The sequence below is a fragment of the Cyclopterus lumpus genome, chromosome 19 (genome assembly GCF_009769545.1).
Source record: "Cyclopterus lumpus isolate fCycLum1 chromosome 19, fCycLum1.pri, whole genome shotgun sequence".
NCBI classification, from domain to species: Eukaryota; Metazoa; Chordata; class Actinopteri; order Perciformes; family Cyclopteridae; genus Cyclopterus; species Cyclopterus lumpus.
Genome location: NC_046984.1, coordinates 12,234,284 through 12,251,108, shown reverse-complemented (window position 1 = coordinate 12,251,108; position 16,825 = coordinate 12,234,284). Strand labels below are relative to the sequence as shown.

Here is a 16,825-nt window from a genome sequence, read left to right as displayed (position 1 = left end):
CTCAACTCTGTAAAACAAGAGTGTAGCATATCATTTTAATGACTATTCTTTTCCCTTGTCTTCCCATGAGCACAATGTTTGTATGATGTTCATCTCACTCTTGCTTCTCTCATCCTCCCATGTGGCGTCTGAAAACTCGATTTTGACAATTTTGTCTCCTTTCTTCCCTCTCTGTGAAATAGACCAAACTCAAAAGCAGGTCACGACTACGAGCGTCTGAAGCTGCAGTGCATGAAAGCGATGGCAGACCTGCAATCCCTGCAGAACCAGCACAGCAGCACCCTGAAGAGGTGCGAGGAGGCTGTGAAGAAAGCAGACTTCTACCAGTGAGTGGAAAGCTCTACTACAGGGCTTTTTTGTACATTTTTTAACAGCCGGAGCATTTGTGCTCTGTGCATTCACCCTCAGCCTACAGGGTTTTAGCTGGTATTCAGTTCACCCTCTGACATATTCACAACAGATTTTACTTTTGCGAGAGTAATCAAGGTTGAAGCCTTTTATGAGTTGAGACTAAAAAAAAATCCTGACAGCCCCTCATCAATTATAATTTCGTCGTTGTGATTTTGTTTTAGAAAAATATATATTTTTTAATTGTCTTCTTAGCAGTGTAAATCCTGAGTCATCATTTCAGACCAAAGGTTCTGAGCAGAGACTGAATTACGTTCTGAAAGGAATCCCCTTCTTGAAAAGTTCATACCAAAGCGTGCTCTGTAATAATCATCTGAACTCTGTGCATGGCACGCCATCTGTGCCATGAGGATAATGCTACCAGCAGAGCATTTGATGTCCTGTGAAATAAGCCGTGCCGAGTCCATGCGAAAGGGATGCTGGTCCACTTGTGTGATTTAATGATGCCATACTGTCTCCAAAGTGTAGGGAGCCGACATCTGGCCCTAAATGCAACCAGGCAGATGACAGATTATTGCCATTTTAAGCCGCTCCTTCTGGGCACTGTTTTCACATCGGAGAAAGTCTGTTTATTACTGTCCTTTCTGTCTCTGCACTCATCCATTCACACTCAACACAATCCACATTCATGCCCAACCAGTGTATTGAACTAAGATCAATAAGTGGCTTAACACGTTCTGTAGGCTAGCATTGGCACACAGTAAATCTGGAGGATGCGGTGTTGCATAAGATGCTGTTTTTACTGTTTATACTTGTACAAAACTAATTGGCATCTCTGAAATTGCCTGAAAAGAAGAATATTTGGATATTTTGACAATCTATATTGACCATGGAAATATTTTACCTAAATACCTAAGTAAGGAACTAAATAATGCATAACAACCAGGGTGCATCAGAGTAGCTTTCTACTACAAACGACTTGCTAGAAACCCAGAGTTAGCTTGAACTTGTCTATGGTTGTAGCCCATGTTTATTTATTTCATCAGATTTTCAATTAAGGTGGGGAATATAGTGGGTAAAGGACTAGAAGGACACTGGGCATTAAAAGACACTTAACTTCAAGTCAATATCTAAAAACTGTTGGCATAAACTTAAACTGGGATACACAAACTAATCCCCGAGCCCTGTCTGCCAGGGGCTGATTCCCCGGACCATCCGGCCACTCAAACTCCTCCACCACGTTAAGGTGGCGATTCGCGCAGGAGAAAAAAAAAGATTACCGGTACATGTTTTGACTTTGGGGATCATCCCCGGCTGCACGCTGAGAACATGTAAACTCGCCGAGTCCCACCGGCTCCAGCGTGCAGCACTAGAAAGAGGGGTAGGCGGTAGACGGCCGTGTGTCCACGGTGGTCAAGCAGCCGCGTCAGTATGTTGCCGGGAATCGGACATACTGGTGGTCTTCACAGGTCTACGCCCTCTCTTTACTAGACCAGTGAAAGTCACTTCTATTTCTGGTGCTGTGTTCTGTGATGTGACAGAATGAACCGATAAAAGAATAAAAATAACTAAATTAACTATTACTATGGAAATTGTGACATCTGAGGTGTTGGGAAGGCGCTACATTTTATTTTTATTTTCTTTGTCACAGAATGAACTGCTCAAGATTTTTTAATTTTTTTGCAGTTTCATATTTTATGTATTGTTTTAGAAATGCATTAATGGTAAAACACCGATGTAATACAGAATTCTGTTTTTAAACTTTTTAGAGGATGGATCCTAATTGTTTGGTGACCTCTCCGCTACCAGTTGTGTATTGAGCAAATATTAAAAGATACAATTGCATTACTTATGAAGTAAATTACCATAAAGTCTGTTGACATTCTTCAGATAATATAATGTTTCTATTTGAATATGCCTTTACGTTTTTGCAAATAGCAAACTTATCAGTATGTTGTTTTTAGGTCTGCAACTAACTTATGTGTTTAAAAATGCCCAGAACAAGGGAAATTGTATGCATTATTTTGTAGTAACTATGGAGTGTTATATCTGAGTGGTGCTGACATGTTTAGTTGTTTTTGAAAGGAAATTACAGTAATCATCATTATCTTGATAACCTACTCAAATCCTTTCATCATTTGAGTAGGTTATCAAGATAAAGATGCCAAATATTCTCAAGTTCCAGCTCTTAAGTGCTGTTTTTAAGTCGTTCTTGAATATATTTGGGTTTTGGACGGTTGTTCCAACATGCAACTTGAAGATGTCACCTTGGATGTGATGGGTATTTAAATGATGCTTAAAAAATAAATCCTATATTATATGCAAAATAACTGTTAGTTGAGTATTTGTTGATCTGTGACTCCTAAGGCATAGTCATTGTTTGTGCTGTAATGCTGATTTTAAACTCGGCTGGCAGTGCCCACGGCCTGATGTTACTGCCGTTGGTCTCTCCCCAGTACGCTGCACAGCCGGCTGGCGAGCGAGCAGGCCCAGCTGAAAGAGGAGCTGGAGGCGGTGAGAGGGGACAACATCCAGCTGGTCAGGGAGCACAACCACGTGAAGCAGGCCTGCGAGGAGCTGAGGAGGCTACGTGACGACGACCAGAGAGAGGTGGCTGAAATGAGGATACTGCACCAGCAGGTACCTGGGGAACTGTCAATCCCATCTACATTCATGCTTACACAGCTACAGATGAGAATGCATAATCTAGTGCTTACTGTCTGACAGCACTTTAGTTCTTGCGTCCGTATTTCAATCTCCGACTGCCCTTGAGATTCAATCATTTGGATTTTGACATTCGAGACACAAATCAATGCATTTCTCTCTCGATGACTACTACGTCCAAGACGACGACACCATCATTCAGAGAAATGGGTTCAGACAAACTCCTACTTCTATGTCTCCATCAATCAAAACATTCTTTCAAATTCGACAAAAGACTTGCCGTGCATCTTTTACTCTTTCACCGTCGGTTATATTTAACGATCTGACCTTCTGACTCCAGTCAGACAATATGTCCATCAGGGAATGTCTTGCATGGCTCTTTGGTAGCAAGGATGCATGCCTCCTTAACCTCAGAGCTCATGTCAAAGTAAATCTTTTATTGTGTAATTGTTAGACGCTGGTGATGCAATATACATGTGTGTATGTATGTATGTATATATATATATATATATATATATATATATATATATATATATATATATATATATATATATATATATATATATATATATATATATATATATATGTATATGTGTGTAAGTTTGAGACTAAAACAAGGGATGTAAACATGATATGATATATGGCCCAAGAGGCATCTCATTCATTGAGCAGTCTAACCACTCTTCTGATGAATCAGGCAAAGTCCTGTGTGCGTGTGCGTGCGTGTGTGTGTCAACTCTCCTAGTTATATAGATTGTTTCCTAGATTTTCAGTATAGAACCAGACAGGAAACATTGGGAGAGTGAGTTAACAAAGGTCTCCGACTGACTTTGAACATTGTAGTTAAACTAACCACTATACCACCAGAAGGCCCCAGGATGGCTTCCTTGACTGTAGCACATGGATTGAATGAATGCATATATAGTTTAGCTTATGAATTTAATCTACTATTGAATATCTTTTTCGCACCTTGGTCTTGATGCAGTTGTTTAGAACAGACTAAACAAACGGAACCAAACCGGTAAATGCACCAAAGTTTACCGCGTCAAACCGGTTAGGTGTGAAAGCACTCTTATTGTTATGACTGTTACAGACATGGGAAAAGTTGCGCTGTTTGTGTTTTTCCATAAATGTTATGCTCGAAGCTTGAAGTGTTGCTCTGGCAGTTGAGGACTGAAGCTCAGGTTGATTACTTAAATATAAGTTAAGTGTTTTGGCACACAAATTTGCTTGATCTGTTAAGATGTCCTTATTTACATGAAAGTTAACTTGAAAGTCATGACCAAATCTTGGGCTAGCACGTGGTGTAGTGGCTAGCACTGTCGCCAGCAAGAGGGGCCTGGGTTCGGATCCCAGTCTGGGCGGTCCTTCTGTGGAGTTTGCACGTTGTCCGCGTGGGTTCCCTCCATGTTCTCTGGCTTCCTCCCACAGTCCAAAAGATATGCAGCTCAGGTTAATTGGACTCTATATGGGGCCATAGGTGTGAATGTGATGTGTGTGTATATACACACATAACATAACATTATAATGGAGTGACCAAACCTCATCTTAATATTATGTAAAGCATTGTTTGGCGGCATCCTGAGTGTCCTTATTTTAATTTACTGCAAATTGATGAAAAAAGTAGTCTCATTGTCCCCCTCTAATTCAGAAAGAATCATGTCATTTCCAGGTGATGAGAGAGGGCGCCTCTGATGTCCTCAACAAGCTTTATGATACAACTGTTGACAAGTTGGAGGCCTTGAAGAGTGACTACGAGGCTCTGAGGAAGCACTACAACGAGAAGACGGCCGGTCACAACGCAGACCTCAGTCGTCTGGACCAGGCTGAGGAGGAGAACCACCGGCTCCAGAAACAGCTGGATATGCTGCTGAAGCAGAGAGATGCTGCCATCCACTATCAGCAACAGTACTCCTCGTCTATAAGAAGGTAAAGCCAGAAATATCATAGACGCACACAATCAGTAGCACTCGGAGCTGCGCACGCACTAAGCAGCTGTAAAAAGTCTAATGATTAACAGCAGTTGCAGCAAACTTTGCTTCAAACTCAGTTCTTGAGCCAAGGTCAAATCTGCACAGTGCTTAAACGATTCTTAATCCAAGGCAGATGAAGCTTTGTCTTTGTGCAGATGCTTTCCCATTTTAACTTTTAATTTATGATGCTGAGATTGAAAGCCTGGTCACTGTTTTTGCCTGTCTGTGCTGCTATTAGTTTTGTTTTTAGGAGAAATTGTATTCAGAAAATATACAAATGTAAAGGGTGACAGTTTATAAGGAGCAGTAAAACCCAATTTAATTCTCGATGCGGTGCAGGTTTGACAACACGCAGCAAGAACTGTCCAAAGCCACAGCCCAGAACAAGGAGCTGCAGCGAGAGATGGACCGGCTGCAGTCGGAGGCGACCCGGCAGAAGACCCAGCAGCTCAAGGCGGTGAAGGACAGCGAGAAATACAGGGAGGAGCGGGACTCTGTGATCAACGAGTACCGCTTGATCATGAGCGAGCGAGATCAGGTGATCAAAGAGGTGGACAGGCTTCAGACTGGGCTGGAGATGGCCGAGGCGAAGCTGAAGAACACTTCCTCAGAGAGACGGGTGGCCAGCGAAGAGCTGGAGGCTCTCCGACAGGTAACAGCGGAATCAAAGGGTCCTTAGTTCATACTAAGAATGACTTTGGATTCAATATTTTACATTGAGGAAAGTTAGTCCTGATTGGATCATGGAATTGTTGAATCGTATCTAAAAGTACATTAATTTCATGATTGCTTCAAATTTAAAAGTGTGTGTGTGGCTTATTGCATAATATCTGTGTTCCAAATGTATCGATTGTTGTTAAGCTGGTCATAGCTGCGGTCATCATTAATTTTTGGCAACACCCAGAGATTATTTAGGCTAGCCAAAAATCAATCATGTGTCATCATTGGTATTGAAAGGCTGCAGTCCAGTATGAGTCGCCCCGACAATAACAAAACTCAAAACAAATGAACCTTTAAAAAAGAAAAGAGAAATGACGCAAAGTAGAACTAAATTAGAAGAAGAAAAAAAACAACTATTTCTTATTGACTTATTGACATTTGTCTATAGTCAACTTGTGATATGATTTTGTGCGATTTCAAGGAGCTGGCCTCAGCACTGGTGGACAGGGACCGGGCCATCTGTGAAAAGAACGAGCTGCTGGAGAAATACTGCCACGAGGTAAAGGACAAGGCCGAGGCCCAGAAAGAGCTGAGCCAGGCCTGCAAGGACATCGAGACGGTGCGCGAGGAGAGGGACGTGGCCCGCAAGGAGAGGACAGAGGCCATCATCCAGAGGGACCAGCTGCTGCGAGAGTATTACCAGGCCAGACAGGTAGCCCGACAGACGGGAGATTTATCATTACAAATGGAGGGATGGATTTATCCCCATGACAATAATCCCTTCATCCCATCTCGTATAGTCGTTGTCGGTTTTTTCTCACACTGATTTTACTGCATCACCATCACACTTGGTTTCAGTGTGATCCGATTTAATTGCAATGAAAGTCCTGAGATTCCTGCATTAGGAAATTAACAGTAAAAAGGCTCCTTGACTTTAAAGTGCACAAGAGAACTGCACTGCCTCAGAAACGGATAATTAAGCCAAACTTTACAATAGAGTCTAATGGAATTAATTTAGCTATAGACTTAATTAATGCTCTATATTTAGCAGCCTCCCTGCGGTACAGTTATTTAGAGCAGATACACCAGCAGACTCTCAGTGAGACATATACTATATCTGACTCACTACATTAGTTACGTAGCAAATCTGCTATATGAGAATACAAATTTTACAAAAAAAAAAAAAAAAAAACATGTTGGAGCAAAAAATATTTGCTGGGGAAAAAGTGACGTTTTACAAACTGTAAAATGTGTCTACACAGCTCAATAATGGATAAAAGCATCTTCCTGTTCACATCCTGTGTCCAGTCCTACATCGTCTTTCATCCCTGTACATTTCCTTCCAACTCCTCCAGAAACAAGACTCTGCCACTCTGGACATGGAACGAGCCAACAAGGAGATTGATATCCTGAGGAAGCAGTACGAGGCCGTCTCTCAGGAGCTGAAAGAGGCCGTGCAAGAGGCCGAGGTAGCCAAGTGCCGGCGAGACTGGGCCTTTCAGGAGAGGGACAAGATAGTGGCAGAGAGGGAGAGCATACGGTAAGGAATGAGTTCAGAAGATGTGTGTTTGTTATATGAAAATATGTTGTGTTTACATTGCGTGTTATTGAAGAAAGACTTGGACCAAAATAGATTTGTTTACATTTGGTCTGTTGCTGATTTCTCTATGAAAATGTGCATCTATCAGCACACTATGTGACAACCTGAGACGAGAGCGGGACAGAGCTGTGAGTGATCTGGCGGATGCTCTGAGGAACCTGGATGACACAAGGAAGCAAAAGAACGACGCTGCACGGGAACTCAAAGAACTAAAGTGAGTCATTCCGCCACACTTTTTTTTCCTGCACTATTTTTAGCTTCAAGCCTTGACTTTTAGTATCTACTGTTGTCAATTCACAAAGTGTCAGAGTCTGTGTGCTTCATGTTTTGGGGATCCATAAGGATTTCATACCAGATCTTTTGTGCCATCCAGTGGAGGAAGTATGTCACTGAGTGAGCAAAATTACTTTTAAAGTGGACTGCACTTATCATGTTATGTGCCCTGCAGAGAAAAGATGGAGGACCAGTTAGAAAAGGAAGCAAGGTTTCGTCAGCTGATGGTTCACAGTTCACATGATTCAGCCATCGACACAGACTCGATGGAGTGGGAGACGGAAGTTGTAGAATTTGAGAAGCACAGAGTAAGAACCACTGTGAATCTTTTTTTTTTTCCTTGTGTTTCAGTAATTTCACTTTTGTAAACTTTAAATGTATTATGTGTTGTTCTATTCAGGACATGGATTTGAAAGCGCTTGGGTTTGATATCGCTGAAGGGGTAAATGATCCTTATTTACCAGGAGATTGTGGCATATTTGTCAGTAAAGTGGATAAAGGAAGTATTGCTGAAGGAAGATTAAGGTAAATGCCTCTCTACTTTGCCACTTTAGGAATTGCAGCACATTTTATACGTGTATATCATTTGAAATTGGACCATATTTTAGATTATAAAAAATGCAGTGGTTTTATTTAAATATAGTTTGAAGTATAACAAAAGTGAAATGTATGTCCTTACTTTCTTTTAGAGACTTTGTTTCATTGACCTATCACTCTGGTTCCTTCTGTGCAGGGTGAACGATTGGTTGTTGAAAATGAATGATGTGGACCTGACCAATAAGGATAGGAAACAGGTGATCAAAGCGGTGCTGAGCGGCGAGGGACTGATCAATCTGGTGGTACGCAGAAGGAAGTCACTCGGAGGACGGATCATCACGCCGATCCAGATGAACCTGGCTGGACACAAAGGTAGGCTTCAAACTCCAATTAGGAAACACACTTTACCAATAAAATGCTGTTTTTAACATACAACTAATCACATTCTGTCATTATTAATTAGTTAATTCTTATTAGTTAGTACAACACATGTAATAGTGTAAATGTAATTAGCAGGGTGTTTGTTTTTATTTGAGATGGATGGTTGCATAAAAAGATGGATAGATTGTTCATGATTTTTGAAGATGGAACTGTCTAATAGGACTTCTGTTTATTTTGTCTGCCTTACCTCTCAGACAGTGGCATCGGTCTGGAAAGTGGCGTGTTTGTTGCCACTTTGAGTCCAGGGAGTCCAGCTGCCAGAGACTGCGCTCTTACTGTCGGGGATCGACTGTTAGCTGTGAGTATCAAAAAGCCATTAAGTTACATGACGAGAGATGATGCCACCATTTGACCACATGTGGGCAGAGACGTCTGCCTCTAGGGCCCTCTACTGGCCACAGGCTGCTAATTTACTTATTCTATGAAGTGCACAAAATATAGTTATCTTCCTATTGGTAGTTAGTAGACAGGACATAAGAATACAAGGAGCTTGTCAATGAATGTCAATCAAACTGCAACATTGATTAGCTGTGAGACTTAAAAATAAAAGTGTATTTAAGATTGTATTCTTCTCATCCATCTAACAGCGCACTCGATAATGAAGCAGATTTCCTACGCATTCTGTCATCTTTGTTTCTTTCCCCAACTATTCTCACACACATACTTGGCAAACTTTAATTCCCTAGCTTTGGCTAGTGTAATGATGTATATTATGTTGCCTTTGAAGCCAAGTTTTAACTACTGAGATCTTTTCTGATCGTGTCCACTACAGATCAATGGCATTGCACTGGATAACAAGTCGCTCTCTGAATGTGAGTCTCTGCTGAGGAACTGCCGTGATTCTCTCAGCATCTCCCTCATGAAGGTAAAGTCCTCCAGACCTAAACACACACTTGTATGCTTTTCATTTATTGTTACTTAAAATAAATAAAAGGTATAGTGAAATAAGCATTGATTCACATCCCTTCCTCTACAGTTCCTACCACAGAGCTATTCTGGACAAAGTTTATTTGAAGGATTGAGAGACTCGGAAAAGATCTCTCGGCTCCAGCCCTGTGAGATGCACACCAGTAACTGCAGGAACTCCAAGCACAACTGTTCTAAGCACAACTGCTCCACACAAACAGACATTTGCAGCTGTGACTTGGGTGGCAGGGGGGACACAGCTTGCAAGGATACAGGTGACTCTTTGGACAGCAGCGGCGGCGGCAACTCTCACTGCCACCACAAGCCTTTTTCCAACAGCTCCCTGCATTCCCGCTCCCTTTCCAACTCTCACAGTCCCTTAGAGCCCCACCCAGACGTCTGCTACAGGAGGCAGGAGCTCCACCATCGTCCCTTCACTTTCACCCCTGTGCTCTCTGAATGCATCTCTCCTCAGACAGTTTTGGACCGATTGCAAAGTTCAACAGCAAAGCCCAGTGGAGGCACGTGGCCTAAAGTCATAACAGAACCTTCTATTCCTGAGTGTGCCCAGCTCTCGATATACAAAAAAGTAAAACAGAGGAAGTCCATCTTTGAAGTGAACGCTTTCAGGAGACCCGAGGCGTCCTCAAAAGCGGACTACATGTCTCTTTCTCACTTGCCCAAGCACTCGCCGCCAAGTTCAATATCTGAATCCGCTCAGACCCCTCCCACCCCGCCAGCCAGGAGCGACTCGTTCAGGTTCAAGCATCGCCAGCAGAACAGCTCGGCATCCGACTCCACAATAACCACCAGCACTCCACCAACCACCCCGGCTCAAGCTACAAGCCCACAGGACCAAGGAGAGGCAGGGGACCCGCTTTGTTACCCCGACGCTCCTCCTGGTGAAGCCAAAGGCAGCTCCAAGAAAACTGCTGAGGAGGGGCGTCGACACAGAGTGGAGGAGCGGCAGAAGAGGAGGTACAGGCCGAAATCGGCACCTGCACTGCGGCGAAATGTTACTCCATTACACATCCCTGTCCCCATGCAGGTACATTGAGATACTGTCCTTATCTTGTTAATGTGTGGGTGGATTTCCATGTTTTATATAATAATTGATGAATGAAAAATCCTTCCTTGTTTGCGTCTTGCAGAATTTCTCTAACGACGAGCACTCCCCGGAACCGATGGACTTGTTGCGCTTCTCGCCCATGCGGTCCAATCGGTACAGCATGCCCTTTGCACCCCCCAGCTACGGCAGCGTCACGTCACGTAAGTCATTTAAACAACTTTGCCTGTTTTGCTTTTGCATTCTTGAATTTGCTATTCCTGATCTTTATGTCAGATCCGGTTCTATGCGTTCCTCCAGACCCAGCACAGCGAGGTCTAGCGCCGTGTCCTGCAGTAACGGCGGTGATGAGGAACCCAGTGTACACCGCCTGGAGCCATGAGATCCAGACCAACAACTGTCCTCCAGCTTCCAGCTCAGGCGTCCACACACATTCACACCCAAGGTGTTAACATCTGCCAGTTTTTCTTCATTTTCCACACTTTGCAAAAGCAGACATTTTGACTTGTAATAGTAGGAAAAGCACAGGCGTTAATAAAACATTGGGGCATGTCACAATATTTTCTGTGTTCTTCTGTCTGATATTATAAATGAATATCTTTGGGTTTTGGACAGTTGGTTGCAGTCCCAGTTTAGTTTGTTCACATTCAACATTGTTGTTTTATACAATAAAATACACCAGAAGCGTGTTTCCTCTGCCCCAGATCTCATAGATATATGGCATCTAGCCAATTACATCTCGCTCCAAGTTGAATGAATGACCTTGGAAGGACATACTGATGGCTTTTTTTCTCCACTTTTAGCCCCCAGCATCAAGGTTGCCTCAGCCTGGACCTCAGCCACAAGCGCACTGGAGACCAACCACCACACAGCACCAACTCCCTGCCCTCCTGTGCCAGACTGGGTACGAATGCCGAATTACAAGTTTCCTCTTACTTTTAGTGAGCCATGCAGATAGATTTTGTGATCAGCAGCAGCGTCCTGGTTACTCTGGACGATCCACAGACAAACGTAAACTGTTTTATTAGGGATGTCTGTTTTTGAAAGTAGTAAGTAACCAGGATATTGTTTCTAGCACACACCTCTACGACACCTCCATTGTCATGGGATGGTGACAGAAATCTGAGATTCCAATTGTGTATCGGAGAGGCAAACTGACCCGAAGTAGAACGCTACTGATTTAGAACAACAAAGTCTGTTTCCAGGTATGGTGTAGGATTTAGGGCGTTCTGTTGGCAGAAAATGATATTCATAACTTGTTTTTTATTTGTGTATAATCACATGAAACTAAGAAGTGTTGTGTTGGCGTTAGCTAAAATGAGCCCTTCATATCTACCTACATAGTGGGTCCTCTTCATGTAGTCTGCAGTATAAAGCACTTATTAGGTTTACGCTCAGGTTCTTCTACATGCTTGGAAAGGAAGGTGTGATGGTGGCGGACCAGCCCTTTGTCCGGGTCGTTATGCTGCCTTAAAAATACAGAAATAAACATTCATTGTGAGTCCGACAAGGGGGGGGGGGGGGGGGGAGAGAAATGACTTGCCACCTCCATTAAGCAATATCCTAACTTGCAATCAGCATGGCTTGATAGCCACATAAACAAGTGAAACTTTTTTTATTTTCTGTTTTAGTGAACCTTTTTAATGACTTTCTGTTTGCGGTATTCAGGCTCCTCCAGTGCATTACAGATTAAGGCAGAACGCATTAAGATCCCTCCAACTCGTTATCCGCGCTCCACTGGATCTGACAAAGGTACGATAGAGTTGTGCAGCTTCTTTGTCTGATGATGAACATCAAAGCAGTACACATCAAGTCTGAATTCATACACTTCTCCTCTGCCACTCCAGGCTCCCTCTCACATTCGGAGTGCAGCAGCCCAACACCTCCAACGTCCCCCGTTAACTTGGAGACCTCGTCTTTCACTAGTTGCCAATCGCAGAGCTCCATTTCCACCCAGCCCAGGATATCAGTCAGTCCCGCTCCTGTTGGTGACAGGCGGAAAGATGGGTAGGCCAGCCCCTCCGTCAGGGTTGTCATGCCGGCATTATTCAGCAGAACATGACGTGTTTTCCACCATTTGTCTGTACTTCTGTCGGCCTCATTGTAATTAAGTGCGTGTGAAGCAGTAAACAAAGCTGTGAGCCTCCACCCTCATATCATTAGAACAGACTCCCCATCTATCATTTTATCCTCATCTCTTTACTCTCTTCCGCTGTTAATTACAACCTGAAATCTGCTTTGGGTGATTACTCTTTCTTTTCTCTTTCCATCTCCTTCTCAGATTTGTCTCTTATGTCACTTCTTCTGTCAGACTTCCACTGGCAGTTAAGCCCAAGTGCGTCTCTTTAAGACGCTTGAGGTTCGTCTGGTGCTGCTTGTAGCCCATAGAGTGCACTACCTGCAAGGCTGTGAGAGCACGGATAACTAGACGTACACACTGCAGATATATAATATAGTCTAGCAGCAGTTGTGATAGATTTATTTGAATGTTTAATAGCCATGATATAACAAAAATGTTGATGGATGTGTATTCCTTTTTAAGTCAGTATTTTTCTTTTCTTGTTATTTATTCAGAATGCTGTTTAATTTTGTATGATTGCATGACTAAGTTAGTTTCTGAAATGCATTTGGCATGTCCCATTTCTTATTAACTGAGGGCTAGAAATGTATCTTTAAGGAAATGTTCTGAAGCAAACCACAGGTCAAGGACTTAAGTTGAATAGAATCATTTCTTTGTTGACAATATATTAAGTTTGTATAATCAGAGTGGCATGTTGCAGTCTTCATGGTTTACCACAGATGTCTTGACATTGATTGTAAAACACAATCCTCTTTTATTCCCCTGAAGGCCATACTTGGAGGAGCCACGCAATGTCATAGTACAGAAAGGAGCCGAACCACTCGGGATCTCCATTGTGAGTGGAGAGAACGGGGGAGTATTTGTGTCCAAAGTGACAGCAGGCAGCATCGCACACCAAGCTTGTTTAGAGTACGGAGACCAACTCCTCGAGGTACAGCAGCTACCACATTTCGACTAGATATCTATCTGTGGTTTACTGTTTTCTTTCTGTGTCTGATGAGTCACTACTGTTTCCAGTTTAATGGCATCAACCTTCGCAATGCCAACGAGCAGCAGGCGCGGCTGGTCATCGGGCAGCAATGTGACACAGTCACCATTTTGGCTCAGTATAATCCTCACATGGTTCAGCTGGGCAACCACTCTCGTTCAGGGTAAGAAGGCGAGGAACGCCACAACAATCACTTACACAGATTGATTGCATGAATTTAAGGTCATTAAATGAACCATTCCGGCAAAAAAGAAGCTTATCGGTGAAAGTTGTTTTATAACGTGAGGACATGAATGATTATGCTACTCTACAAACATTAATACGCTGTTCACAGCAAACAACACGTTAGAGTCACTTCCAAACAGACAACATAATGCAGTGGCAATGTAACAAATCAAATGAGATCAAGCAACAAATGCAAACATTACACAAAGAGTTTATATTTAAAACGATACAGTTCACACAATGTGTGCCACAACGAAACTACTGTCTTTTTTTTTGACATTGGCTTAATTTTCTACACTCAATAAATAGCGTTAATGTATTTTCAGTAAAAAAAATATTTGTACAGTAGAAAAGATTTTGACTCTACTGTTGTCCTTAGTTCTCGTATGGAGTCCATCAGCAACCAGCCGACTAACCGTGACAGCGGCGCCACCACGCCGGACAGTCACTGCCCCAGTGACACTCTGAGTGAGCAGGACGAGGGCACCATGACGCCGCCGTCCAAACAGACGACTCCCGCCACCAGCCCTCACAGCTCCTTTAGGTAGGACTGGGAACTATTTTCATATTCAATATACTTTTCACTTGTGACATTTTTATGGCTTTACGTCCGTCCCGTTGTTGTAAACTTTAAGCAATATCTCAGGAACACCTTTGGAAATTGGCTAAGTAAAAGTTCTCTGTGAACTCTCAACACTCCTTTTTGGCCATGACTGAAACATTAATAAGCTAGTTATGACAAGTTTGTCTTGTGATTGGTAACAATTGTATATTGCAGTAGCCAACACATATAGGCTTTAAAGCCATTTCTAGGCATTTTGGAGGGGTTAGAGTGAAGGGACAGACCAATTCAAAGCTTGACTGGAAGGTTTCTTCAGGCTTCCTGGTTCACGTACACTCCGGGCTGCAGAGCCTCGGCTGGTAAGGCTGAAGAGGATCCAGGTGGAGCTGGGAGTTCAGATCTGTGGGGGAAACCTTTACGGCATCTTTGTGGAGAGTTTGGATGATGAGAGCCCTGCTAAGGGTCCTGAAGGCCTGCTGCTTGGAGACTTGATATTGGAGGTATTTGCAAGAAAATCATTTTAATTAACTAAAAACGTTGTGCACAACTAACCCTGCACACACATTTCTGGTATACATTTTAAACCACAATCTTTGGTCTCGACAAATGAGCAATCCATCTTGATTCTTTTTTTTTGCCTGTGCTACCACCAAGCCAATTACTCCCGCTTCCTCCTCCTCTCCAAAACACACACACACCGTAAACAGTAATTTCAGGAGGAGAATGGGCACAATATTTAGTTTTTAATTGTTAAATAGAAATGTTGTTGAAACTTTAAAGAAAGAAGCTCAACTTTTCCTAATTCATCAACTTTCTGGGTGGCTTTCTGGTTTGCATCTCGTAGTTTTGGCCTTGACACCCAGTGAAATGTTGGAGTGTGACACCACCTGAGTTACTGTTACTGAACAAAAGCACTCTATGGTTATACATTCAAATAACTGCTCCCTTTTTAGCAGATTCAGTACATCTCTATAAATATTTCTTTGTTTGGCTTGCTTTTATTGAAAATGAGTCATCCTTTGTTGGCAGCCAAGCTCTGTGTCCTTTTGTCAACTATGTAATTGATGTTTTCAAACAGTACAACGGCATCAGCATGAAGAACAAAACTAAAGAAGATGCTTACCTGGAAATGTTGAAACCAGCTGAAACAATCACATTCAAGGTCCAGAACTGCGTGGACAACCTCTCTGCAATCAAAGAGTCCCCCGGAGATGGATTTTTCATAAGGTACTTCAATAGATCTTTGGATTCGTTTGAATAGTGAGAGTAATACAGTATTCGTCATCATAACCTCAGTAACATGATGTTTGGCCTTTTTAAAATAACAACCATAAAGAAATTGTCAAATTATTTTTGTTTTGTGTTTAGAACTAATCTATGAAAGGGCTAAATCTTAAATGCAGAATCTTAAAAAAAAAAAAAAAAAGCTTTTATGTTTAATCTTGTATGAATTTGTGGATTTGGTATGTCCTTGTTTAGTGTAGTAATGTTTTTCGTCATAACTGCTTCATTGTTCTTTTGTCAGAGCACTTTATGAGAGGGTGGCAGAGGTAGAGCAGGAACTCGGCTTTAAGAAAGATGACATCCTGTATGTTGAAGATACACTACCAAATGGCAATTTTGGCTACTGGATGGCCTGGCAACTCGACGAGAATGCACAGAAGTTGGAAAAAGGGCAGATTCCAAGTAAATACATGTAAGTCCAGCCTAAAGTTTACTTTTCCAGACTAGAGGTCATGTAATTACGGCCGTCAAGGATGTCATTGGTACTTTTCTGAATGATCACTTCCATATTCATCAAGGGTACATCACAGTTGAGTTGAACATGCTGATATATTTCCATAAGGATGGACCAGGAGTTCTACAAAAGACACAGCATGGCCGACATGAAAGACGACAACGGCACCAGCAAGACTCTGTCGGCCGCGGCTCGGCGGTCCTTCTTCCGCCGCAGGCTGAAACACAAACGCAGCGGATCAAAGGACGGGAAGGATCTGATGACTCTGGACGCCATAAGCATAGATTCTTTACCCATTACAGAAGGTGAGAAACCATCTCCCGAAGCAGCTTTATTAGAAATGCACATAATGAGTTTACGAGAATAGTTAATTCTACAGCAAAATGTATTCCTGCCATTAACATTTATAATGTTTATTGATCAATAGCTCTGAAATATGTGTTTTTGTCCCATTTATTATAATTCGTAATTGCATTACTTTAGTAAATATATTTACTTTTCCATCTCTGTGGTTCAAATTTCAAGAATCATGACCAGATTGAAATATATGGATGGGGAATGCAAATGTCCTATGTTACAGTGACTTAACCTAACATTATTGGTAGCTTCCAGGTGTTAAAATGGGATGGAAATCATGGTGGCACAACATTTATTATTATTACTATTTTGTATTTTCACTGTGTATTACTTATCACACGAGACATAGTAAAATCCAAAACAGATGTTTACTGTGTGTGTGCACTTTACCCCTTTTTACTGCTGTA

At 42.3% G+C, this 16,825-nt stretch overlaps 1 protein-coding gene across 4 annotated transcripts in view; it reads left to right on the top strand.

Moving 5' to 3' along the window:
• The window catches only part of LOC117749060 (disks large homolog 5-like), a 29,107-nt gene that overhangs the window by 6,668 nt on the left and 5,614 nt on the right, over window positions 1-16,825 (top strand). For 3 of the 4 annotated variants that reach the window (XM_034559263.1, XM_034559262.1, XM_034559264.1), the window contains exons 4-28: window positions 183-326; window positions 2,805-2,988; window positions 4,685-4,941; window positions 5,325-5,637; window positions 6,127-6,357; window positions 7,001-7,185; window positions 7,334-7,459; window positions 7,694-7,826; window positions 7,919-8,043; window positions 8,252-8,427; window positions 8,691-8,794; window positions 9,269-9,361; window positions 9,473-10,450; window positions 10,554-10,671; window positions 10,769-10,913; window positions 11,272-11,372; window positions 12,137-12,220; window positions 12,316-12,475; window positions 13,317-13,479; window positions 13,566-13,699; window positions 14,141-14,305; window positions 14,640-14,823; window positions 15,402-15,550; window positions 15,849-16,019; window positions 16,170-16,366. In XM_034559263.1, coding sequence (XP_034415154.1) covers window positions 183-326; window positions 2,805-2,988; window positions 4,685-4,941; window positions 5,325-5,637; window positions 6,127-6,357; window positions 7,001-7,185; window positions 7,334-7,459; window positions 7,694-7,826; window positions 7,919-8,043; window positions 8,252-8,427; window positions 8,691-8,794; window positions 9,269-9,361; window positions 9,473-10,450; window positions 10,554-10,671; window positions 10,769-10,913; window positions 11,272-11,372; window positions 12,137-12,220; window positions 12,316-12,475; window positions 13,317-13,479; window positions 13,566-13,699; window positions 14,141-14,305; window positions 14,640-14,823; window positions 15,402-15,550; window positions 15,849-16,019; window positions 16,170-16,366 — 4,820 coding nt within the window. Of the gene's footprint in view, window positions 1-182; window positions 327-2,804; window positions 2,989-4,684; window positions 4,942-5,324; window positions 5,638-6,126; window positions 6,358-7,000; window positions 7,186-7,333; window positions 7,460-7,693; window positions 7,827-7,918; window positions 8,044-8,251; window positions 8,428-8,690; window positions 8,795-9,268; window positions 9,362-9,472; window positions 10,451-10,553; window positions 10,672-10,768; window positions 10,914-11,271; window positions 11,373-12,136; window positions 12,221-12,315; window positions 12,476-13,316; window positions 13,480-13,565; window positions 13,700-14,140; window positions 14,306-14,639; window positions 14,824-15,401; window positions 15,551-15,848; window positions 16,020-16,125; window positions 16,367-16,825 lie in introns of those variants that run through there. The other variant, XM_034559265.1, reaches the window with a different exon arrangement.